We start from the raw sequence: 23,816 nt of genomic DNA, 5'->3' as shown, positions 1-23,816 counted from the left end.
GGATTGAGGTCTGCTTGCTTGTGCAAATACTCGTTGACCGATGAAGAGAGACCGCTGCGTTTAGTCCCTACTAGTGAATTGCTGTATCGATTTTTTCTCTTTCAAGGTTTTGCAATAGTCATGTAATCAGCAGTTCGCTTTGAAATCGGGGTTTTGGCAAGAAACTCTTAGTTCGAGTTGAACTTTTGGGCAAAGTTTATTCAGATGTGCGCCTTTCAGTTTTTTTTTTACCTTGTTGTCTGAAAAAGATGCGCATGAGCTTCTTGGCTACTTGGTTAGGTATCACGTATCCAATCTGTTTGGAATCTGAAGTCTCCGGGCGAATTCGCCTCTCTAGATCCGACGGTGACATGGAGCTGTGCCCAAAAATTTTCGTCAGCATCAACCCAAAAGTGCGTCTGAATGAGACGGGAGAAAATGAAACGCAACTGCAGTTTATGATGCCGACACGAAATTTGGCTCGTAGCTTGGAGAAAACATAAGGTACATGAAAAATATCTAAAAAAAATCTTGAACTACCTAGAACATCGTCAAACAACATCGCGGTTTTAAACTTGTTTGTTCCATCGGGATTTGCTGGGTGGATGAAGCGAATTGGGGGCATATATAGGGACGGCAAGATAAGGGGACATCCAAATTGGGGCCGGCTTTACAGGTGGGTGGGTCGCTGTGCAGGCGAAAGGCGGGGAGTACGGGGGACGCCGCAGATTTGACCCGGACCTGAAACGAAGAAAGATGCTTTTCATGGTTATCTGATACCACACCGTCTCAAAATACACCATATTTTTTTTAATCTTTTAGACATCTTATTTAAGATTTTTATAAATAATTTTTATAGTACTAGAGATACTTCGATAATGGTTTATTTATTTTATTATTTGAAAAAAAGACAAATAGTTAAATGTGATGAAGAGAGAATATAACTGGACGTCAAAAAAAACCAATAAGACGAATAGTTTAGTATGATGGAGAGAGAGTATATAATAACTGGACGTGCATCGGCCGCCACCCACTAATCATCGTCGTGGGTTCATGTGGCATGTGCAAAGCCAACGGCGCCTGTTCCTGCCATGACCGACACGGCAATGCTTCAGTGGATGATAGTGTCCTGTCCTGTCTCCAGTTGACAGGATAATTGCGCTGTAATGAACAGTAGGCTTTAGATCTTTTGCTGGACACGGATGCGCTTCCAAAACGGGGGTAATAAGACAACATATCTGATGCACATAAAACATTAGTGCACATGGTGAATATATTAAATCATCACCACTCATTTTAAATCTAACGTCTCTAGTTGTTTGCTATATTTTGCTAAGGACACCCTCCAACGTAGTGATGTGTAGTGGTGGAAGATGTTATTTGTAAATTGAATAATCAACTAGAGAAGTTAAATCTAAAATGAGGGATGATGATTTAATATATGCACCATTTACACCAGTCTTCTATGTGCACCAGATGTGTCCTCGGGTAATAAAGCTTTGAAGGACTGTGGTCTCGAATTTCTTTTTTCTTTCCCTCTGGCAGAGTTGCTGTTTACTGCTGAATTTCTACGGCCAATGCTTAATTCTGGCTTCTGCTAATCCGCAAACAGCATCGCTTGTGCCAATTTCAAAAACCAAAATCTGTAATGATTCAGTTGCACGCCTGGGCGAATTTGTAGCGTGCGTAGTCACTGACCTGCGCCTCTTCTTAACCTTAACTATGAGCAGCTCATAATTTGTCATCGGAATCTACCATTGGATAAGTAGCTTTGTTACCTAACATAGAAGCTGTTGCACAGGAGTGTGTTGTACTGTAATACGTCCATACCTGATGATTACATTTCATGTTGGGGCACACGTTACACCAATTCAATTCGGTGTTGCCTATTGAAGAATCTTCCTCATAAAGATTCTTACAACTGCACTCACAATTGCCCCAACATAAAATGGCAAGGCAAAATCACGTCCACGCAGATTGTTCACTACCCATGTCTTCTTTCAGTGGCTGTATCAGTGTCTGTACATTATTCTTCCGGGCCTCTGTTATTTCCATGGGTATATATACGTCTATATTTTCCCATATAAGGGAGTACAAGATAATGCCCTGTGCTGAGCAGCACGACAGATACAGCACATTTTACAAATTTTGTCTTGCTAATTTGCTCGCACCAACTTCACAATGATGAATGGATATGCGAAGAGGGTTGCCTGCATCATGTCAGAGCCGCTAAGAAAATAGCTCAAATAACTCTTTAAGTAGCTTCTGGTTTAATGAGCAAAGGTTCTAACGGTCGCAGGATGGAAATCAAGTAGCGCACTAAAGTACTGAAACGGTAGAGAGTAGGAAGATAGCTACACTTCGTTAACGAGTGTTTTCTAGTGTCCTACTGACGATCAGATGGAACAGTATCATAGAGAACTGAAAATTTCCTTTTGCAGGGGAAAAAAGTTTGAGGAACAAAAAAAAAGTGAAGAGCTTACATGAGCTCCAAAACGAGGGCTGAAGCGCCGCCGCCGCCATTGCAAACTCCAGCAACACCAAATTTTCCATTTTTCTGTCTAAGAATCTGCTGACCAGAGAAAAGCTAGAAGATTAGCACTACAACACCGATGCATCCAAAGTACTACTAAACATGGAGATTCAGAAAGCATGACACCAAAATATAAGAAACTTAAATTAATATAGGGATACAAACAATTGAACAAAACTGCATGCAAGGAGAATGCTGTCCACTTTGCACAGGTCAAGTTCTCAACCTATTCGATTCTTGCTGCCTTGTGTTAGCTAAACACAAAAATTTGGAGCTCTGGAGAGAGGCTGCAGATAAAGTGAAATGGGGTGCCAACTTCTACTTAAATACATTGGTTAGACCGTTGAAGTTCAGGGGCCGATAAACTGCCGCTGCCAGGCACAAACTTCTTAAGAACAAAATCAAGTGGACATCTCTCCCCTGGTTGAGTTTAAAGTTAAAAGTGACAAGGGGTTGCTCAGGATTTTCAAATCACACCAATTTGCATGCCAGAGTATTGAACATGATGTTTAGAAGACAAGATATGATGGAAAAATACAATAATCTGACGTGCAGATAGTGATACATAAAACTGAACAAAGTTACAGAAAAGGAAATGGTAGTCCAAACACTGTAAACTCAAAATATTCAATAAGTCAAGTTTTACTTATACTAGTAATTATTGCTTGCATGTATCAGAGGATGCAAACAAAATGAAAAGGTAGTTCAACATGATAAAGCTAGAAATATCTTAGCCTGCCACTCTATGCACTTCAAATTCTGATTTTTTTTTAAAGATGGGCTGTATACAAGTGTGATAAGAGGATGTTATACCATGCACCAAGTTGAATTTTGCAGTCAATAAGTACATCATAATTATACATGAGTCAGAAGCATACCCCAAGCAAAGTGACAATTATCCGTGCACCACTGCAACCGATAGGATGGCCCAGGGAAACAGCACCACCACTTAAGTTTAGCTTTCCCTGAATGTACAGAGATATTTTATTAGATATCCGGAGGCAAATACAAATACTAACTGCTGAATATAGACAAATAAAAAATAAGTGACTCACGGAAGGGATACCAAGAAGCCTCTGATTAGCTATAGCAACAACCTGCCAATGTCGACAAGTACAGTTAAGTCTAAATTTGTGCTTCAGATGTAAGTACTATTGAAGCTGGAAAGACCGATAACTTACAGAGAAAGCCTCATTTACTTCATAATAATCTATCTGTGAAGTTTGAAGAGCTGCATTTGATATAGCCTTTGGAATGGCAAGGGCTGGAGCTGTCGTAAACAGCTCAGGTGCCTACATTAGCAAGGAGGGCGCACAGCAGATATAAAATGATGCTCGGTGTGATATGTCACAGTAAGCGAGATTTCTAGGTAACGACTCCAGTGAACACATCAGTACATCATTGAATGGAAAACAGATATTGGTGCCACGAAAAAGGATAATTTCCCTTGTTAGCACGAAACTTGTTTCAGGACAGGTGCCATGCAAGAGTTACCTGTGCAGCATCAGCATACCCTGTAATCCTTGCAATAACTTCAAGGCCAAGATTCTTGGCTTTCTCTCCACTGACAAGGACAATTGCAGCAGCGCCATCACTGTGTGTTGATAGATAAGATTGGCATTACATTTGATGAATTATGCATCATCCAAACAAAGGTAATCTACATTAAACATAAAGAAAAAACAAGAGTCCAAAGTTTGTAATAGGAAAAATCACGTCTGAGCGTGTGGGCATGTAACCTTGTGATACGTGGCAGCGTGGGGGATATTAGCAGAATTATGAGCTAACCTTTTCTTATATGTCATATTAGATACACTAGGAGTTTAGGACAAACATGTTCTGAGCATGGAAAGCAGTAATTTTGCTCCTGTCTCCTATCGGAATTTGCACTGATAGCCCACAAGGGCGAAGCCAGGCAAGCTCATTGGAGTCGTCTCTATTGTACCAATGGGGTCACTACTAGTGATGAACAGTAATTCCTATAGGATTAACAAAAAAATTTAGGGGTCGACTCACCGCTACAAACTAGGCAACTAGCCTAGCTCCACCCCTGCCAGCCCACCATGTATAATCTCAGGTGCACATGCATGCCTTTTTTTTCTTCTTTTCCCTCTACAAAGGGCATTCACACCACCTTTTGACATTTTAAATGTGGTTTTTCTTTGATGCAAAAACTTGCACCACCTTTCCTGGTTTTGGAATACAAGTGTCCATTGGATGCAAGAACTTGCACTTAGATTCTCATAAGTCATAAATTTCCCCCCTTTGAAGTTTGAACAAACAGAAGATCTCTCACAAATAGAGAGAGTTAGCAAGATCAGCCGTGCCAAAATCACTTGCCTTTGCTCAGATACTTCTGTAGTTCTGTTAATTGTTCTAGTGTTTTGAAAGTGTGAGCACTGAGGTTTAGGAAGTCATTTAGATTTGTCATCAGAGTTCTTTGTGGAAATCGTTTAGATTTAGCATATTAGTTGGACCACTCCATCACGTCCAAAAAAATCGAACCATAATAGAAATTGGATTATCCCATTTCATCCTGCCTCATCCACTAAGCGCACACTGATTATTATTTCAAACTAACAATGAAATATACATTAAATACATTCTGCTTTTATAGCCAATTCCAAATTCTATGGATACAAATTGTGTGTGGCTCAGACATGGCACAATTACAACAACAGGAAAAAAAGTTTGTCAATAGGCATATTGTTAGAAGCGTATGTCATGGCCCTATCGGGCCTGGGTTGGCAGTATAGCCCATTAGTGTTAGGGTTAATTAGAGATAAAGGTTTCTTACTTAGGGGTCATGTAAGCCTCTCTATGTAAGGAGAGAACATGTATCAATCTAATCAAGCAGCAATTAGAAGAAAAGGCCTTCTCTCCTGCTCAGCCGTGGGCAAGGCACCGCTTAACTCAATTGAATAGTGCCTTGACAATCACTTATGCCCTGGAAACTCAAGGTTTTGACCCTCAACACTCAGCAGTATTGCAGGTGTACCAGGGATTTGAAGGGGATCCATGGGGGAGGAAACCCTAAACCCTTGGTATTCAAATTTGAATAGGAAGGGGATTCCTCCACCATAGACCCCCTTCAATCCTCTGGTCACCAAACCAGCCCTAAATGAAGTAAGGAACACCTCATGGTTTCACTGTTTATGGAAGGTAGTCTAATGACATACAAGCAGTGGTACAGGAGTGCAGCCAACAAACAAGGCATGCGACAGCTTCATATGTGAGGGTATATAGGAGAGCGGTTTCCAGGTGTAATATTGCTTACTGATGAATTACCTTCAATATTATAGATATGTTCCCAAATAAGCTCAACTAAGAATAGATGCAAATCTAATTGGATCAGATCTTACATTATGTATAGGTTAAGGCCTAATAATTACAACTAACAGGATATTACTAACTCAGATCATTGCTTTCTCTACTCATTCTTGTGATCTTGTTTCTCGTAGCTATAAGAGTATCATAATAATACCAAAAGAGGTTGTCCAGGTTACAAGTACTAAACTCAAACATAAATTAGACCTTGTCCAGCAGTTCACCTATATGGTAAACCAAAACATTGTTTTTTTCCACCCAAAACATTGTTTTGCACTGTAGACTGCACTGTTCGCAGAGTGGAGTTTGAATATGGGTATTGGAATGGATAAGCTACTGGAGATAGCCTTACTTGTTTAGAATATGATACACCATTGATTCTGGTTGCATGTTATTTGTATATAATTACAGAGGGCTCGTCCAAGTAACAAGGAAACAAACCTTATACTAGAAGAATTGCCAGCCGTTACAGAACCATTCGTCTTAAAAGTTGGCCCAAGTTTCTTCAGCTTTACTGGATCAAACTACACATATGGAACACCAAAGGAATCATGTCAACTCTGAAGAGGAAAAGAAATTATGTCAACTGTTGTTATGGGCACTGTAAATGTTGTGTGGATGGTTTCGTGTATGTTCTGTCACTTTGATTTCTGACACTACACAACTTATTTTTGAATCTACAACATTCAAATCAACACTAGTAGCAAGACCAGATTACCTTTGCAAGACTCTCATCCTTGTCAACAACAACTGGTGGTTTCCCTCTACCAGAAGAAATTTCAACCTGGGAAACAACATGTTTGAGATCGGTACCATGTACTGAAGTATCAAAGTAACACACAAATGAGTTATGTGGTCAATCAAAATCTTGCACGCACAGGAACAATCTCCCAAGAAAATGCACCGCTGTCCTGAGCTGCTATGCCACGTTCATTGCTGAGGATAGCATACGAATCCTAGAAGAAAGAATAAGTCATTGCCCAAACTTGTTGCAAGTAGAATATAACATGTTGAAATTCATAAATAAAGCAGAAGTAGCAGCAACCTGCTCCTCCCTTGAGATTGAGTGCTGGTCTGAACACAATTCAGCACACATTCCCATCGGGAAATCGTTATAGACATCCCACAGGCCATCCTTGAGCATCCCATCAACAAGGACATCATGTCCGAACCGTGATCCTCGTCTGCATTTTATTTTCACTTGTTGTAAGCACAAGCTACAATACAACAGAGGACGCTTACGACAAAAGCATCTAGTCTGTAACATCAGTTGAGAATAGTAATGAACCTTGCTTCAGCCACATATTTTGGGGCATTCGACATGCTTTCCATGCCACCGGCGACCACAACATCGTTGATCCCCAGCTGAATACTTTGAGCCGCAAACATGACAGCTGCAACAAGTCAGTGGTAACGTTCCAGGATAAGGCTATCAGGTTGCAACTTGCAAGGCTAATCAACAATCAATCAATATACAAAATATATTGGTAGTAGTAGCGAGCACCCTTCATTCCCGAGGAACAAACTTTGTTGACGGTGGTACATGGCACGGAGTTGGGCAAGCCGGCGCCAAGGGCTGCCTGCCTTGCCGGAGCCTGGCCAAGGTTGGCGCTGAGGACGTTGCCCATGAAAACCTCCTGCACGAGCGCCGGGTCGACCTTCGCCCTCTTGAGAGCACCTGGGATTTGGGAGGGACCACACGTGTTGCGGCAATTTGTTGATGGGTTATTGCTGATGCGGCCAAAAACGTCGGAGCCGAGCGAGTGGCGCGAAAGGTACGTACCCTGGATGGCGATGGAGCCGAGCTTGGTGGCGGGGAGGGACGACAGCGACCCGAGAAGTGCGCCGATGGGCGTGCGGGCGACGCCGACGATGCAGGCATCTCGAGCCTTGAGACCCTGACTGTCACCACTAGTAGTAGCAGCCGAGCTCGACGACGCCATGATCGATCGACGGGCTGATCCTAATAAGGAAGCCGGAGATGAAGATGCATCACTGGCTCACTGCCACCGGCGACGAGCGCACCCAAGAGAGCTGCGAGATCGAGAAGAGGAAGCAGAGTTCGTCAATTTCATGCGACGGCAGCTGCGGGCGAAGGGGGCGAGAGGGGGGTGGCGAGTGTCGGAGTGTGTTCGCTACCACTTGGGCTTCCTGATTTCCGGCGGCGACGGGGGAGGAGCGCCGAGTACGGAGTGGATTGGGAGAGACGGGCACGGCTCGCTTCTCTAGAGGCTCGACCACGCCAGACGCCACGTCGCGGTGCGTTGGCAGACGAGACAAGACGTAACGGAATGGAATGGAACGGAACGAAATCGCCCATGCGCGCTCACGACGTCGATAAGATTATTCATTTTTTTTTTAGTGAAGAGATCGGGATGTTATTTATTTATTTTTATTATATATACATATTAGTACGATAGAGGATTGGAGTTGGTCTTTTAGCAACCATACTCTCTTTTCTTTAACTACTCGTCGGTTACTCGTGGGTTGCGACGGCTCACAACAATATCCACATAAATTATCCACCAAAAAAATTAAGATTTTTTATTGGTTGTCTCCGCTCTTCGCATAATATTTTTATGAATGCACGGGGTATCATAGACAGCAAATCAGAGACCCTCATCACTCGTCTCTCCCACTTCCAAAGTTTTGTAGAGCAGAAGAGGAAGTGAAGAGGCAGACATATCTGTTTGTTCCTGGAGAAGGACACGACGAAGACCCTGGGCATCTGGAGGCGACATAGGTAATATACCGCTAGATATATAGGGAGAGAGCACGCAAGCGGAAAAAAAGCCCAGCTGGAGCAGCTTTAAACCGAGAGTCACACGCACCAGGCGTCAATCCGAGAAGGGCGAGAGAATGCGAGTGTCTTCCCAGCCCTGGACCCGCCGAAGCGACGCAACACCACCAACAACTCCGTAGCATATGCCGACTGCTGCCACGCCACGGGCTCTTGCTTGTCCAATATCTCAGACCTGAATTCATCATTGCCAAGATAACCTAAGCGTGGCAGGTGCCACCATGTCCTCGACGGCATGCATAGAGAAAAGCCAGGAGCATGACCAACTCGCCCTGTACCCACGTCGACGAGCGTCGGTCGGCTCGCGTTTGCGACCGTGGGCGGGGGCAGCAGGTTGGGGAGGAAGAACCTGGCGAAGGCCGGAAAGACGGACGGGACGTCCGACGACGACGAAAACGATGGTGCACGCATGATGTGAAATGTCCTCGTGGACGTGCAATAGCCACTGCGTGAGTCGGTGTCGTGGCTGGTATGGAACGGATACGAGAAGGAGGCGCATGCTCCTACGTCCTCTGCCGAGAACGGGGTGGCGCGGAGGTGGAGGCATGAGGGGAGAGAGAAAAGAAGTAGAATGACGAACGAGGTGGTGGCAACTAAGGCGAGGACCATCATTATCGTGCGGAGGTATAGATGGCAAAATGGGCCGTGTCTAGCGAGCCGCCCCGAGGCACGATCCATTTAATAGTGACTGGGCCAACCCGATATGAGCGTCGTGCGGTGCTTGGACCGTAGCCTCGTCCCGTAGTGCTGGTCCGGCCCGGCACGATTATTTTTTTTTATTTTACAAAAAAATTATATATACATATGTACAATTTATTTTCAATATTATAAATATTTGACCATGATGTTCTACGGGTTGTGGGTTCAAAGCCTACCTCTTGCACCTTTTTTAATATTTTACGCTGAATTGTTTTTTTAAGATGACGCAGGATGACCGTTAAAACTGGTACTTTAAATATAGTATAAAGTATATATATAAAAACTAAATGAAAATTAGAGATTTACTTTGCCAAACAAGTTCGCTAATGCAAGAAGATGGACTCATGGTCATGGCCGGAGAAGCAAAAGAGATGGCGCAGAAAAAGGGACATCATTGTGGATCTTGAATCCGCGCAAGTAGGCGTGCCATACTGACATTCATTGTTTACCCAGTCATCAGTATATATCTACTACCATACCAGCCGCAACAAACCTTCATGCTGCCCATCTGATTAGCCGCCGATCCACGAGCTAGCCGCCTCTGCCTGGCTGCCAAGTGCGAACCCAGTTCGTATCCAAATCCGCCCCTGCTGCACCCATGGCGGCGGCTCTATAAATATTAATCAACCAAGGGCGCAGAGATCCTGCCTCCTACGGATCGACAGAAACGCTCCTGTTCCTGTTCTCGCAGCCTGCCTGCCGCGCAGGGGGGTGCCTTCAGCTGCACCACGCGATCGGTTTGCTTGGATCGTGATCGGTTTGACCTACTGGACATGACCTACTCGTCCTTCTCCAGTGACCGGTACACGCGATCCTTCGTCAGTCCCTACTCCCTAGCCGAATCGAATTCCTCTCCTCGGCCTCGAGACCCAAGTAGATCGATCGGCTAGTCAGCATTCAGCACTGCCCTCGTTTCGGTTGGATCGACGACGCGTCGTCGTCCTAACTAACGATCGTCGTTCACTCTTTCAGGCCGGACGCGGACGGCGGTGGCGCGAAAAACCCGCCGGGGCCGTCGCCGTCGCCGTCGGTGGAGGACGCGATGAGCTTCGTGCAGATGGTGAAGGAGGCGTTCAAGGAGCGACAGCCGGACAAGTACGGCCTCTTCCTCCGCGTCATGGAGGACTTCAGGAATCAGCGGCTCGACATCGCCGAGGTGGCCTCCACCGCCAAGGCCCTGTTCCAGGACAACCCTGACCTGGCGCTGAGGTTCAACGTCTTTCTGCCCAAGGGCCACCAGATCCAGCTCGGGCTTGATGAGCTCGCCGCCTATCTCGTCAGGGACATAAACCTGGGCGCCGACAACAACGACGACGACAGCGATGGCGGCCAATGATGACTCTATCAGTTACTCTTTCTGCGTGTGCTACACTCGGCAGCTAGATCTAAGTTATGGTTTAGTTCTATATCGTTTTCCCACATTTTTTGTTTTTGTTGCTGCCGATTGTACTGCACACGCCAGCGGTTCCGTTCTACAGTATGTACATAAATTTGCCTTGTCGTCGATGGTACTCTTTTCGAACATCATCATCATCACATCAAGTGAGGAAAAAAAAAGGTCAAGATTTTTTCACTTCTCGATCTCTCTTCGTTGTCTAGAATTGCCCATGAGCAAGGAATTAGAATTATGTCAGATTTGCACCTACTGTATTTTGATGCAACGAAGGATCAGGTGCACATAAAATTATCCATCTTTTCACAAGAAAAGATAGGGCATGTTTAATTAGTTGCAAGAAGGGATGCAACGGATCAGGTGCACACAAAATTATCCTTCTTTTCACAAGAAAAGGTGTAGTAAGAGCATCTCCAACAACATGACCTATAAAAATGTCCTATAATTTGAAAATAAGTATATTTTATAGAATTTAGGGCACCAACAAAACACCTCGCTCCAACAGTAAAGCCCCAAATCTAGATTATAGGGCAGCCCACTACGGTGTAGTATATTTAGGGCACCAACAAAAATGCCCTATAGTTTTTTGACAAAAATTTATAAAATATGGCACTGTTGGAGTAGTTTTTCCTGTGTAGAGCCCCATATTTCAATTTGAGGCACTAGTTTGAGGTATTGTTGGAGATGCTCTAAGGGTTTGCTTAGTTGAAAAAGATTATAGACTTCTCAATTCACTCCAATCCCCGTACAACCAAAGAGCCTAACAATGAATCGGTGCCCCAGAGACAAAAAGCCATCAAGGAAGGGTTATGTTGAACATAGTGGATCATAGCTTGAATTGACAGTTGTGTGTGATTAAGCTTTACCCGATTCCTTAACTAGTACCTTGTTGCCTAAAGCATTCTCTCTACTTGGAGCATATAAGCCAAATTTTCATGTATCTTCATCAATATCTAAAGATAATCCAAATATCATATTTTATAAGTATCTAAAGATCATCCAAATATCATAGACTATGACCCCCAGTCAAACTCATATAGGAGTATGTTCCTTCCAAATGCCCTGTAGCTGACATATCTTCTTGAATAAGCCAATGTATCACATTAGGTATAAACCATCCTACCATACAATAAAGTCGAGAAGTGCATCATTGAAAAGATGAACCATGTAAGGGTCCTTTCTCCTACTATACCAAAAGCTTGTATCACCATCCTACTTCATGGGATCTCTAATCATGTCGGATGGGCTACCACTAAGGCAAACTTCATGTGTGTCTCAATTCCATCTCACTCGATGAACTATCAGTCACATTTTATCATAGACCCTTGACGAATTGGTCTACCAAATTATTTGTTGTCTAGATATAATCCAATGTTATCACTCCAAAGTTCGTTAGGTTTCTAATACACTTCAACAACATTTTTAACATGCTTGGATGACTTTAGGTTGTCCTTAGAACTATTCATTTTATCATCGTTCATTAGAATAGTCGATATCAATTTTTCAATCATCAACTAATATGTAAGGAGTTCATAAAACCCTTTGACCTCAATAGTAGCCGTACTTAATGTTATGAGTTTTGTTTTCATTGTAGACCTCATTAACATGGTCTGCTTGCAAGACTTCTAGGGGACACCACCACCTTCGAGTTTGAATGCATATCTTGGCTTTCATTTCATTAGTATTAGAGATCCAATTCAGATCACTGTATATCTCTAATACCTTTGGGTACCTTGCATAGTGATTCTCAATTCACTGTTGCCTTTATATAGATCATCACTCTATCGAAGAGCATGCTAATGGTCATCTCTCAGATTTAAAACAAATTGACTCACCTTGCTCACAACAAACGAGTTAGGCCTTGTAGTTGTATAGTAGCGCTACCTAATGAGTCAATGGTTTGGGAGTATCTTATTTCATCCCTCATTATCCTTTGGTTTTTCATCGGGGTCATAGTTCAACTACACGAGTGTAACCCCACCATTTTCGTTTCTTAGTAACCTATTTTTAGAATCACATCAACCAATCTCAAAATTTTCATGTCAAAGGTTTTGAACAAAAAGTCCATAACCTCTTGAATCACATTGAAGTTGGTCCCAAATATCAGTATGCCATAAACATACAAACATATGATCACTCTATCCCATCATAGTTGTAGTATACATAATTGTGAGGTTCATTCTCAACAAACCCAACAAATGTCATAGTTTTATGAAAAAAAACTTATCTCAGCTTTTAGGTTCTTGTTTTAGGTCATACAAAATTTCAATAACTTACACAAACTTTTTTATTGACCTTGTAAATCATTGTGAGCCGTCAGTAAGCATAATTGTGAGCCATCCAATCTCATCGCCTTGTGGGCTTGGGCCTGTACGTGTCCTTGTCACGAATGTCGTGGGGCTACCGGGCCAATGATCCGTGTGATCTGTCTCCAACTTTTCGTTCACTGCCGTATCTCATAAGAATCGTATAGTAACACACGTACACCATCCCATTCCCAGTCTCCTTCGTTTAGTTTCACTGACATGTAGCCTCCAGCCCTGACCCGCAACCCATGGGTCCAGATGTCATACATCAAAATCGCTTTCTGCTGTGTCGAAGGATACCTCGCCGCTTCGTCTTCCCCGTCCCCTTTCGCCTTTCCCCTCCTATCGACACCACCATGTCCACCACCACCGCCACTCCGCCACAGTTCGAATATTCCTAGCTTGAGATTGCAAGAGGTCTCCAAGAGGAGGGTAGGGGAGCCGAGCGCTCAGCTCTAATTTTCTCCATCTATTGCTAACAGGTGCGCCGCTTTCTTCGCCTTCCGCCTTATCTTTGCCTGGTCCATCCTTAAATCCGGGCATTCTGGCTGTTGCGTTCGAGGGCTGCTGCGCCCGCCGATTGGAGTCACTCTTCTTGACGCTCTCCACTGTCATTGCCTTGTGCTAGTTTCGTGAGCAGTATTTGGTTCAAGCTAACTGCCAGCTGTTATGCGAAGGCTGTTATTTTTCCTTATCCAGTTGTGAACTGTGTTTGTGTTCCGATTGGGGATATATAACCTGCGGCCCTGCGCCTTCTGAATCGTATCCCAATGCATTTCGATGCAACGGCCGTTGTTCTGCAGTGGCAGCACAGTGTTGCCATCATTATTACCGTGATTCAGTATGCGTTCTGCCGTTCTTTAGTTTCGGCATTCATCATTATGCCATCATCGGTTGCGATTCGTTCTAGTGAAAAAAAAATCTGCCTTGCTTACATTCAAAGGCTTCTATTGGCTGGAATTCTTTTCAACCCTTGTTTCGCAATACGCTCAGCCAATCAGTTGATTGGCTCTTCCTAACGAAATCGTTTGCTTCGCACGGTTTACCTGGGCTTCTTTTTTTTCTGTCTGGAGAATACCTGTTGATTTTAGAAAAAAAAATGGAAATGATTGCCCTTACATCATAATGGAAAGCAGGCGTGGTTGGTGCTTTTGTTATTGTGTTTGGTGTTGTGGTTGGCATGAACTGAAATTCCACTCTAATCTGTTAGCTCTGGCCAATCATATAAAAAAACGTTGGTTACAAGCCAAATGGCACTTCCTGGTAGCTGCTGATTTTCTATCGACAAGATCAGAGGTAAACTGTATGGGGTTGTTTGTTGGTTTTTAGTTGAGACTGCTTATTTCTGAGAATGGTGTGGTTATATTCCTTTAATGATGGCAATTTCTTCTTCTATAGCAGCTCAGACCTCAGGCAAGGGAGGTACAATGCCAAGAGCAAATGAGATGTTGAGGGCAGATTCAAGAATGATGGTGGTCTTTGGTGCCTTGTCATCGAAACCAGAGCAACTGACATTTGAAGAATCCCTCATATTTGTCAAGAAAGTTAAAGTAAGTCGAATGTTTTAAAGCATGAATTCCATTTATGTGTAATCAAGACGCCTATTCTGATTCCTGAGCCGTTGCCTCATCTAATAAGTTGCTATGATTTCACTGGTATCATTCGCTTACAATCTAATACTGAATCTCATCTCATGTTTTCATGCATACTGAGTTACCAACTATCTGAAATATATGTTATTGGAGGCGCAATTGTGGGTTTCTAAGCTTGGGATTGTGCAATGTGGTGGTGCATGCGCTCGTGCGCCATCCTTGTAATTGAAACCCTAAACCATCTAAGGGCTTGTTCGGTTATTTCCATTCCATATGGATTGGATGGGATTGATATGGATTGGGAGAGATTTTGACTTATTAGGGATTGAAACCTCCCTCAATCCATATGGATTGGGGTTGAAATGAACAAACCCTAAACGTGGGCTTACAAGTATTCCTACTTGTGCTGTCCTGCTGATACCCTGAGTCTAGGTTATTGAATGAACAATTTTCTGAATGTTGTGTTTTTTACAAAACTTATACTCACTCCATTCAAAACTGTAGTTCACTTTAGCTTTGTTCTAAGTCAAACTTATCTAACTTTGATCAAGTTTTTTTAAAAAATATGACAACATCTACAGGTTCTGCCCTATTAAGACATATTTCATGGTAATTGTCTTTTTTTAAATGCTGGCAAGTCTGACTAGTTTGTAATGGAACTAGTTTTTTTATTAAAATGTTGGAGAAGTTTGACTTTAGACAAAGCCAGATAAGTTCATAGTATAGTTTCTAGATCATGCTGAATCAGACCCTTTTTCTGCATTCATGTAACTGGGACCGCATATGATACCTTCCATCAACCTCCAAGTAGGATGGTTACATTTGAATGATGGTTGGTATAGTTCATGACTTCATGTCATGTACAGCTATACTTCTCAGCTTTTTTCCCCCTATATTCGTTTCATCTATTTGGATATACGGCACCATATAATTCTATTTGCACGGAAATACCTCAATTACTCATGCTTCTCATGACCTCGCTTCACAGGCCCGTGACTACATGCTGTACCTGTCATTATTCGACGTTCTCGGCAGAACGGAATTACCCCAGCTCGACGCCTACCGAGAGGTACGGTACGAGTACCATCCTCTCCCTGGCCACACTTGCTGAAAGCATGAGTGAGTAAGCCCTCATTTCTCACTGTTCGTCCGTTTGTTCTCCAGTTACAGCAGATGTTTCAAAACCACCCAGATCTGCGCGAAGAGCTCGAGAGGTTCAGACCGCCGCCGCCGCCGCCGGTGCCTACCTCAAAGCAGGCAGCAAACAACAACATCTGGCCCTGGGTCATCGTGTGCGCTGCTGTCCCGTTGGTCGCAGCCAGCCTGCTCCCGTCACTTTGAAACCCAGTGCTGTGGCTTGCTCAACACCCTGTTGGCCAAAAAATGGCCGTCTGATCGAAGAACCGCTGCATGCAGTACATACATTACATGTGCAGTGGACCGAACCGGCCTCCTGTTGCTATTCGTGCCATCACAACTGAATCACAGTATTGTCTGTGTATATATATTAGAGTAGTGTTCTGGAAGGGAACCTGCGTTCTTGGTCATCAGGTACCACTGGGCAAGAAATGTAGTCGGTACTTGCTGGCGGCGCGGTGCAACGGTTTGGCCATTTGGGTTGGGCTTTAACTGCTAAAAATCAAGCTTGCATTGTTTGAATCTCCTTTTGGCAGCCATGACTGAGCCCAGGTTTGTTGTTGTGCTGTGAGTTATGGGATCATCTCCTGCTGCTGCTGCTGCTTCTTTTTTTTTTTTCCAAATCAATGGTCTGATCAACATGATGTTAGATTTTTGTTGCGCTCTGGAAGGCAGATGCACCCGATCGGGTATGAAGAAACATGATTAGTTTAGGTTATCATTATGCCTGTGGATTTAGTGCTAGTTTGGTTGCAAGGTTGGGCAAAATTGCAATCTACTACTACTTGTAGCAACAATGTTTACTTAGAAGAAAATATTTTCACTAAGTCCAACTGTCCAAGTCAGAGGAGGAGGCTATCATTATGCTGACACCAACACGCTACTATGAATAACAATAAAAGCTAAAGCGGTATGTAAGGGCACAAAGATTATGTCAGTGATTAGCGCTGTAAGGTTTTGTTCGGTTAGAGATGGATTTAATGGGTGGACGAATCCACCTCAAACCGAATAAACCCTAAGGGCTAGTTTGGGAGCTATAAACCCAGAGAATATTGGAGGAGCTAAATTCTTCTTCTTATTTAAAATTGAATAAGAAGGAGAATTTAACCCCTCCAATCCCCTCCGTTTTTGTGCCTCCCAAACTAGCCCTAAGAGGAAACCTCACCAGACACGTACGTCCACGCAACCGGCACTTGTGTTCGAATTTGTACATAATTTAGTATTTTTTATGATTTAAATGTAAGCCCACAACGACGGTACAAACCCTGGAACTAGACAGACTGGTGTTTTATATTTAATATAGTAGAGAGAGATTTTGAGAGTAAGACCCTTGTATGAGGCCAAGATTGAAGGATCCATCGGTTCCGTTATGTAAGCCCAATGCCCAGTACATACCTGTGCCCGGAGGCTAATCCGGCAGGTCACCTTGAACGAGCGTTTACCTTGCAGAACAGGAGTAACCCGCTCTCCAAGCTAGGAATTGCGTCCCACCAGAACAAGATTTCCTTGGCCCCACACCCCCTTTGGCTTCTCACTTCACAGGTAGGAAAGGAAACAAATGTGTCAACGGAGGTTTGTCACAGGCCACTCCGGTCCAGCAACTACCACAGTTAACACACACGTTGAGCTCCTCGCGGCTCGGACGGCTGCTGCAAGATGATGCTACTGCTAGTTGTGTTGTCACAGTTCAATTGCCTTGAAGCCAACTAAGAAAGCGGGTCTCAACCTCTCCTCTAGACCTATCGAAGGGGGTTGTCTCCGCACCCAGGTCATGATACACATCTACAAAGAGCGCGTGTGTCCGGTCCACGTGGTAGCCTCCACCCTTTCATGATGAGTTCTCGTATTCCTCGTCTCCAGCTCCAATTCGGCGACACGCTCTCGGACGGCTTGGGCCTCTGCCCGGGCAGATTGGGCCTCCGACTGTGACTGGACAACGGTATCTTTTAGTTCGCTCAACTGACGGTTGAGCCCCTCATTTTCTTTCTCAAGAGTGTCGACCTTCTCTGGAAGGTTTTGACTCTTGTTTTCAGCAGTAGATTTGTCCCTGATGGCCTCTATATTTTGCGTCCGAAGACGCTTAATCTTGTCCTCCAGTCACTTTTCTCGGAGCGCAGCTGCGAGGTCGCAACATCCACCAGCGTCCCAGACGCCACCTGATCAGCAAAGGCAGCAGCCTGCCAACACGCAGACTTCTGTGAAAGAAAAAACTCATATCACAGCTGCCGAGCAACAATCGCCGCCACACCACCAACCGTAGATGCATCGGCGATCACTCCGCCCCCATCAACAGCAGCGCAGATTCGCGCCCACGGGTCCAGCGAAGCCTGCACCGTAGACTTCGCCTATGTCATCTCCACTAGTGGCTTCGCTAGCATGACAATCATCTGCCCATACCCTGACCCTACGGCCGAAAACCAGTCAACACAAGAATACACACATCATCACAAAAAGCATACACAATAATAAATACACACTCACCGCCAGCCGCCAGTCTGGTGTGAGCATCAAACATGCTCACACCCTCGATCAAGTAATCATCAACATAAAGTTTCCGGGTTGCCTCGCCGACTCCACCCATCTCAGCACCCCTTCGCTCCCCCAACCTCACTAGCCTTCGCAGGCGAGGGCACCTTCCTAGCAGCGTCCGCCGGTGCCGTAGGCGGAGGCATTGCCGCAGCTATAGAATCCTTGGTGCCAGGGCGCATCACCTTTGCCTCACGTCATGGGCCCACAAGCCACAACGGTGCCTTCCATTTTTTTCGCGCGGACTCCTGGTGGTCCTTATCTATCATAGTTGTTACAACATCGACAATGTTTCGTCCGTAAGGAAAAATTTTAAAATCTCGAGCCGAACAAGACATAAAATAATCCTCGCCGGAAGCCATAGGAATGGGATCTTTTTATGCCACTCACCCCAGATCACCCTCGGCATCCGCGAAGATGTTTTTCGAAGGTCGAGCGAAGTCATGACCTCCCCCAGCTCGGCACACGTCTCCGCTAACTCCTCAACAAATTTGTCTGAGGCCCCATCAGCCCCAGATACTTTTGTCGCACCCTTCGCCATAACACCAACTTTCTTCTTTTTCTTGCTACTGTAACCACAACCTTCTATTTAGAGCAGCATTCGTCCACCCGTGTCGCCACTCTCTTTTTCCTTCGATCATCCCCAGCTTCAGCAGAGTCCTCAGGATACGCACCGTGCAGAAGACCATTCAGCTCAAAGACACGATTCAACCTGACGTTTGGACCGCGTATATCCCAGTTCCTTGGCATCTCCGTCTTCATCGAATATTTCCGTACAATCCTCACAGCCTCCGCTTCCACTTCCCAGACAAAAGCTACAACGTTTTGGCCCCGCAGTTCAATGTTGAAGGCAGGACTCAACACCTATCGACCCTTCAAGAAAGGCATCGGGCGCAGCCTCACTTCGCCCACATCCCAACCATGCGCAAGTGGCCACACTCCACATACAATAAATTCCTCCACTAAATCACGACCACTACTGATCTTGGAAGCACGATGAACGACGTCTTTGTTCACATCTCCTTTCTTCAGTTTAAATTGTGGAAAGGCAATGTAGCAGTGCGAGCATAGTATGGACGGAGGCAGCCCTGGTATGCCTTCAGCATCCTTCAAAGTCACATAAAACCAGAAATCCCACAATTTCCCTATTTGTTCTTCGCACATGGAACAAGTTCCACAACTTCACCTAAAGTCTTCCTAGTCCTCGGGGTGAACGTGCACGAGCCAAATTGCATAATCTTTCCACCAGCAACCTTCTTCTGCTAATGGAGGCATTTTCGGCGAAGACTTCAACTGAGGGCTCTCCGCCATAAGTAGTCGCTGCCCACATAAACTTTGCCACTGCAACCATGGTGTTCGACGTGAGCTGGTGAATTTGAACTTCGAAACACTGCAGCACTTCGACGACAAACCAATGCACAAGCAAACGAAGGCCAGCGGTGAAGAACGCCTCAAAGCTACCACCTCCCCCTCTGGCTCTAGGGCCTCTTCGGCTCCCGGAGCGCCCCCCACAGCATACCCAAAATACCCAAGCGCTGCATCTCATGCACATGGTCCGAGTAAATCCTTAACATCCCAAACTCCATAGTGTGCCCCGGCAATAACTCCACTACCACCACTGAATCGCTAACCGTCTTGTCCGACGATAACGTGCTCGACGGCGCAGTCGCGGCAAACGACGACGAGGAAGAGGACGACATTACTGACAGTCGCCTAGAGGGGGGGGGGTGAATAGGGCGAAACTGAAATTTACAAATATAAACACAACTACAAGCCGGGTTAGCGTTAGTAATAAAGAAATGAGTCCGCAAGAGAGGGTGGAAAACAAATCGCAGGCAAATGAAGAGTGTGACACGCGGATTTGTTTTACCGAGGTTCGGTTCTTGCAAACCTACTCCCCGTTGAGGAGGCCACAAAGGCCGGGTCTCTTTCAACCCTTCCCTCTCTCAAACGATCCCTCGGATCGAGTGAGCTTTTCTCTTCTTCTCAATCAAACGGGAACAAAACTTCCCCGCAAGGGCCACCACACAATTGGTGCCTCTTGCCTTGGTTACAATTGAGTTTTGATCACAAGAACAAGTGAGAAAGAAAGCGATCCAAGCGCAAGAGCTCGAAAGAACACAAGCAAATCACTCTCTCTAGTCACTATGGCGTTGTGTGGAATTTGGAGAGGATTTGATCTCTTTGGTGTGTCTAGAATTGAATGCTAGAGCTCTTGTAGTAGTTGGGAAGTGGAAAACTTGGATGCAATGAATGGTGGGGTGGTTGGGGTATTTATAGCCCCAACCACCAAACTTGACCGTTGGTGGAGCTGTCTGTTCGATGGCGCACCGGACAGTCCGGTGCACACCGGACAGTCCGGTGCACACCGGACAGTCCGGTGCCCCCTGCCACGTCATCACTGCCGTTGGATTCTGACCGTTGAAGCTTCTGACTTGTGGGCCCGCCAGGGTGTCCGGTGCACACCAGACATGCACTGATCCTTGTCCGGTGTGCCAGTATGGGCACGCCTGACTTCTGCGCGCGCTGCGCGCGCAATTAATGCACCGCAGAGAGCCGTTGGCGTGGAGATAGCCGTTGCTCCGGAGTTGCACCGGACAGTCCGGTGCACACCGGACATGTCCGGTGAATTATAGCGGACTAGTCGTTGGAGTTTCCCGAAGCTGGCGAGTTCCTGAGGCCGACCTCCCTTAGAGCACCAGACACTGTCCGGTGGTGCACCGGACAGTCCGGTGGTGCACCGGACAGTCCGGTGAATTATAGCGGAGTCGCCTCTGGAAATTCCCGAAGGTGACGAGTTGGAGTTGGAGTCCTCTGGTGCACCGGACATGTCCGGTGGCACACCGGACAGTCCGGTGCGCCAGACCAGAGGTGCCTTCGGTTGGCCCTTTGCTCCTTTGTTGAACCCAACTTTTGATCTTTTGATTGGCTTGTTGTGAACCTTTGACACCTGTATAACTTATACACTAGAGCAAACTAGTTAGTCCAAAGATTTGTGTTGGGCAATTCAACCACCAAAATTATATAGGAACTAGGTGTAAGCCTAATTCCCTTTCAATCTCCCCCTTTTTGGTGATTGATGCCAACACAAACCAAAGCAAATATAGAAGTGCATAATTGAACTAGTTTGCATAATGTAAGTGTAAAGGTTGCTTGGAATTGAGCCAATATAAATACTTACAAGATATGCATGGATTGTTTCTTTCTTATATAACATTTTGGACCACGCTTGCACCACGAGTTTTGTTTTTGCAAATTATTTTGTAAATCCTTTTCAAATTTCTTTTGCAAGTGTAAATGAATAAGAGTTTGCAAAGCATTTTCAAGATTTGAAATTTTCTCCCCCTGTTTCAAATGCTTTTCCTTTGATTTAAACAAAACTCCCCCTAAATAGGATCCTCCTCTTAGTGTTCAAGAGGGTTTTGATATATCATTTTTGAAATACTACCTTCTCCCCCTTTTGAACATAATAGGAAAACCAATTGATAATATTCAACACTAAGTTTTTGAATTTGGTGGTGGTGCGGTCCTTTTGCTTTGGGCTCTTTCTTTCTCCCCCTTTGGCATGAATCGCCAAAAACGGAATCATTAGAGCCCTTGAAGTGCTATCTTCCCCTTTGGTCATAAAGAAATGAGTTAAGATTATACCAAAGACGAAGTCCGGTCCTTTTGTCTTGGGCTCTTACTTTCTCCCCCAAAGACAAAGACCTTTTCTTTGATGCTCATGCTTTTCTCCCCCAAGAATGGAGAGTTGCTTGGAGCGTCGGCGAAGCATGAGTTACGGAGTGGAAGCCTTTGTCTTCGCCGAAGACTCCAATTCCCTTTCAATATACCTATGACTTGTTTTGAAATAGACTTGAAAACACATTAGCCATAGCATATGAAAGACATGATTAAAGGTATGTAAATGAGCTATGTGTGCAATCTAGCAAAAGAAGTTCCTAGAATCAAGAATATTGAGCTCATGCCTAAGTTTGGTAAAAGTTTGTTCATCAAGAGGCTTGGTAAAGATATCGGCTAATTGATCTTTAGTGTTAATATAAGAAATCTCGATATCTCCCTTTTGTTGGTGATCCCTAAGAAAATGATACCGAATGGCTATGTGCTTAGTGCGGCTATGCTCGACGGGATTGTCGGCCATTTTGATTGCACTCTCATTATCACATAGCAAAGGGACTTTGGTTAATTTGTAACCGTAGTCCCGCAGGGTTTGCCTCATCCAAAGCAATTGCGCGCAACAGTGACCTGCGGCAATGTACTCGGCTTCGGCGGTTGAAATAGCGACCGAATTTTGCTTCTTTGAAGCCCAAGACACTAAGGATCTTCCCAAGAACTGACAAGTCCCCGATGTGCTTTTTCTATTAATCTTACACCCTGCCCAATCGGCATCGGAATAACCAATCAAATCAAAAGTGGATCCCCGAGGGTACCAAAGCCTAAACTTAGGAGTATAAGCCAAATATCTTAAGATTCGTTTTACGGCCGTAAGGTGGGATTCCTTAGGGTCGGATTGGAATCTTGCACACATGCAAACGGAAAGCATAATGTCCGGTCGTGATGCACATAAATAGAGTAAAGAACTTATCATCGACCGGTATACCTTTTGATCCACGGACTTACCTCCTGTGTCGAGGTCGAGATGCCCATTTGTTCCCATGGATGTCTTGATGGGCTTGGCATCCTTCATTCCAAACTTGCTTAGAATATCTTGAGTGTACTTTGTTTGGCTAATGAAAGTGCCCTCTTGGAGTTGCTTCACTTGAAAACCTAAGAAGTACTTCAACTCCCCCATCATAGACATCTCGAACTTCTGTGTCATAATCCTACTAAACTCTTCACATGTAGACTCGTTAGTAGACCCAAATATAATATCATCAACATAAATTTGGCATACAAACAAGTCATTTTCAAGAGTTTTAGTAAAGAGTGTAGGATCGGCTTTTCCGACTTTGAAGCCATTAGCAATAAGAAAATCTCTAAGGCATTCATACCATGCTCTTGGGGCTTGCTTGAGCCCATAAAGCGCCTTAGAGAGCTTATAGACATAGTTAGGATACTTATTGTCTTCAAAGCCGGGAGGTTGCTCAACATAGACCTCTTCCTTGATTGGTCCATTGAGGAAAGCACTTTTCACGTCCATTTGATAAAGCTTAAAGCCATGGTAAGTAGCATAGGCTAATAATATACGAATTGACTCAAGCCTAGCTACGGGTGCATAGGTTTCACCGAAATCCAAACCTTCGACTTGGGAGTATCCCTTGGCCACAAGTCGTGCTTTGTTCCTTGTCACCACACCATGCTCATCTTGCTTGTTGCGGAAGACCCATTTGGTTCCTACAACATTTTGATTAGGACGTGGAACTAAATGCCATACCTCATTCCTAGTGAAGTTGTTGAGCTCCTCTTGCATCGCCACCACCCAATCCGAATCTTGAAGTGCTTCCTCTACCCTGTGTGGATCAATAGAGGAAACAAAAGAGTAATGTTCACAAAAATGAGCAACACGAGATCTAGTGGTTACCCC

At 44.7% G+C, this 23,816-nt stretch overlaps 3 protein-coding genes across 13 annotated transcripts; 2 read left to right on the top strand and 1 right to left on the bottom strand.

Annotated features, from left to right (window-relative positions):
* Nucleotides 1–405: 405 nt before the first annotated feature.
* Nucleotides 406–8,169, bottom strand: LOC100274017 (acetyl-CoA acetyltransferase, cytosolic 2). 4 transcript variants are annotated; one of them, XM_035961349.1, is made up of 15 exons: nucleotides 7,979–8,169; nucleotides 7,623–7,873; nucleotides 7,344–7,517; nucleotides 7,128–7,233; nucleotides 6,885–7,023; nucleotides 6,718–6,795; nucleotides 6,558–6,623; nucleotides 6,281–6,363; nucleotides 4,007–4,106; nucleotides 3,694–3,804; nucleotides 3,568–3,609; nucleotides 3,391–3,477; nucleotides 2,463–2,548; nucleotides 989–1,140; nucleotides 406–720 (listed from the first exon to the last, which is right to left on the bottom strand). In XM_035961349.1, exons 2-14 carry the CDS (start codon nucleotides 7,780–7,782, stop codon nucleotides 1,017–1,019), a joined length of 1,356 nt encoding a protein of 451 aa, XP_035817242.1. In that variant the 5' UTR covers nucleotides 7,783–7,873; nucleotides 7,979–8,169; the 3' UTR covers nucleotides 406–720; nucleotides 989–1,016. The 4 variants fall into 4 exon arrangements, with proteins under 4 accessions (XP_035817242.1, XP_008654615.1, XP_008654617.1 ...); XM_008656393.4 differs by lacking the exon at nucleotides 989–1,140 and having other exon boundaries at nucleotides 7,979–8,164; XM_008656395.3 differs by lacking the exons at nucleotides 406–720; nucleotides 989–1,140 and adding an exon at nucleotides 1,771–2,189.
* Nucleotides 8,170–9,991: 1,822 nt separating this feature from the next.
* On the top strand, nucleotides 9,992–10,921 carry LOC100277534 (uncharacterized). 2 transcript variants are annotated; one of them, NM_001151065.3, is made up of 2 exons: nucleotides 9,992–10,156; nucleotides 10,311–10,921. In NM_001151065.3, exon 2 carries the CDS (start codon nucleotides 10,381–10,383, stop codon nucleotides 10,672–10,674), a length of 294 nt encoding a protein of 97 aa, NP_001144537.1. In that variant the 5' UTR covers nucleotides 9,992–10,156; nucleotides 10,311–10,380; the 3' UTR covers nucleotides 10,675–10,921. The 2 variants fall into 2 exon arrangements, with proteins under 2 accessions (NP_001144537.1, NP_001144673.2); NM_001151201.2 differs by having other exon boundaries at nucleotides 9,996–10,140; nucleotides 10,311–10,908.
* Nucleotides 10,922–13,219: 2,298 nt separating this feature from the next.
* Nucleotides 13,220–16,376, top strand: LOC100216763 (uncharacterized). Of its 7 annotated transcripts, none has more exons than XM_008656244.4 (5): nucleotides 13,220–13,519; nucleotides 14,248–14,333; nucleotides 14,439–14,587; nucleotides 15,618–15,703; nucleotides 15,794–16,376. In XM_008656244.4, the coding sequence occupies exons 3-5, from the start codon at nucleotides 14,465–14,467 to the stop codon at nucleotides 16,143–16,145; spliced, it is 561 nt and encodes a 186-aa protein (XP_008654466.1). In that variant the 5' UTR covers nucleotides 13,220–13,519; nucleotides 14,248–14,333; nucleotides 14,439–14,464; the 3' UTR covers nucleotides 16,146–16,376. The 7 variants fall into 7 exon arrangements, with proteins under 7 accessions (XP_008654466.1, XP_008654473.1, XP_008654474.1 ...); XM_020541926.2 differs by having other exon boundaries at nucleotides 13,279–13,519; nucleotides 14,436–14,587; nucleotides 15,618–15,698; NM_001359495.1 differs by having other exon boundaries at nucleotides 13,415–13,519; nucleotides 15,618–15,698; nucleotides 15,794–16,281.
* Nucleotides 16,377–23,816: the final 7,440 nt, after the last annotated feature.

The sequence above is a fragment of the Zea mays genome, chromosome 8 (genome assembly GCF_902167145.1).
Source record: "Zea mays cultivar B73 chromosome 8, Zm-B73-REFERENCE-NAM-5.0, whole genome shotgun sequence".
Lineage (NCBI taxonomy): Eukaryota > Viridiplantae > Streptophyta > Magnoliopsida > Poales > Poaceae > Zea > Zea mays.
This window is presented reverse-complemented; position numbering and strand designations above follow the sequence as displayed.

What these genes read in the sequence shown, in the direction of transcription:
- LOC100274017 (XM_008656393.4), bottom strand. Translation starts at nt 7,782, where the DNA reads ATGGCGTCGTCGAGCTCGGCTGCTACTACTAGTGGTGACAGTCAGGGT. An exon ending in TTTCTTGGGAGATTGTTCCT is followed by an intron (nt 6,624 to 6,717) that starts GTGCGTGCAAGA and finishes GTTGTTTCCCAG; the next exon opens with GTTGAAATTTCTTCTGGTAG. An exon ending in AAGTAAATGAGGCTTTCTCT is followed by an intron (nt 3,610 to 3,693) that starts GTAAGTTATCGG and finishes CGACATTGGCAG; the next exon opens with GTTGTTGCTATAGCTAATCA.
- LOC100277534 (NM_001151201.2), top strand. Translation starts at nt 10,112, where the DNA reads ATGACCTACTCGTCCTTCTCCAGTGACCG. An exon ending in TCGTCCTTCTCCAGTGACCG is followed by an intron (nt 10,141 to 10,310) that starts GTACACGCGATC and finishes TCACTCTTTCAG; the next exon opens with GCCGGACGCGGACGGCGGTG.
- LOC100216763 (XM_008656244.4), top strand. Translation starts at nt 14,465, where the DNA reads ATGCCAAGAGCAAATGAGATGTTGAGGGCAGATTCAAGAATGATGGTG. An exon ending in TATTTGTCAAGAAAGTTAAA is followed by an intron (nt 14,588 to 15,617) that starts GTAAGTCGAATG and finishes CTCGCTTCACAG; the next exon opens with GCCCGTGACTACATGCTGTA. An exon ending in GACGCCTACCGAGAGGTACG is followed by an intron (nt 15,704 to 15,793) that starts GTACGAGTACCA and finishes TTTGTTCTCCAG; the next exon opens with TTACAGCAGATGTTTCAAAA.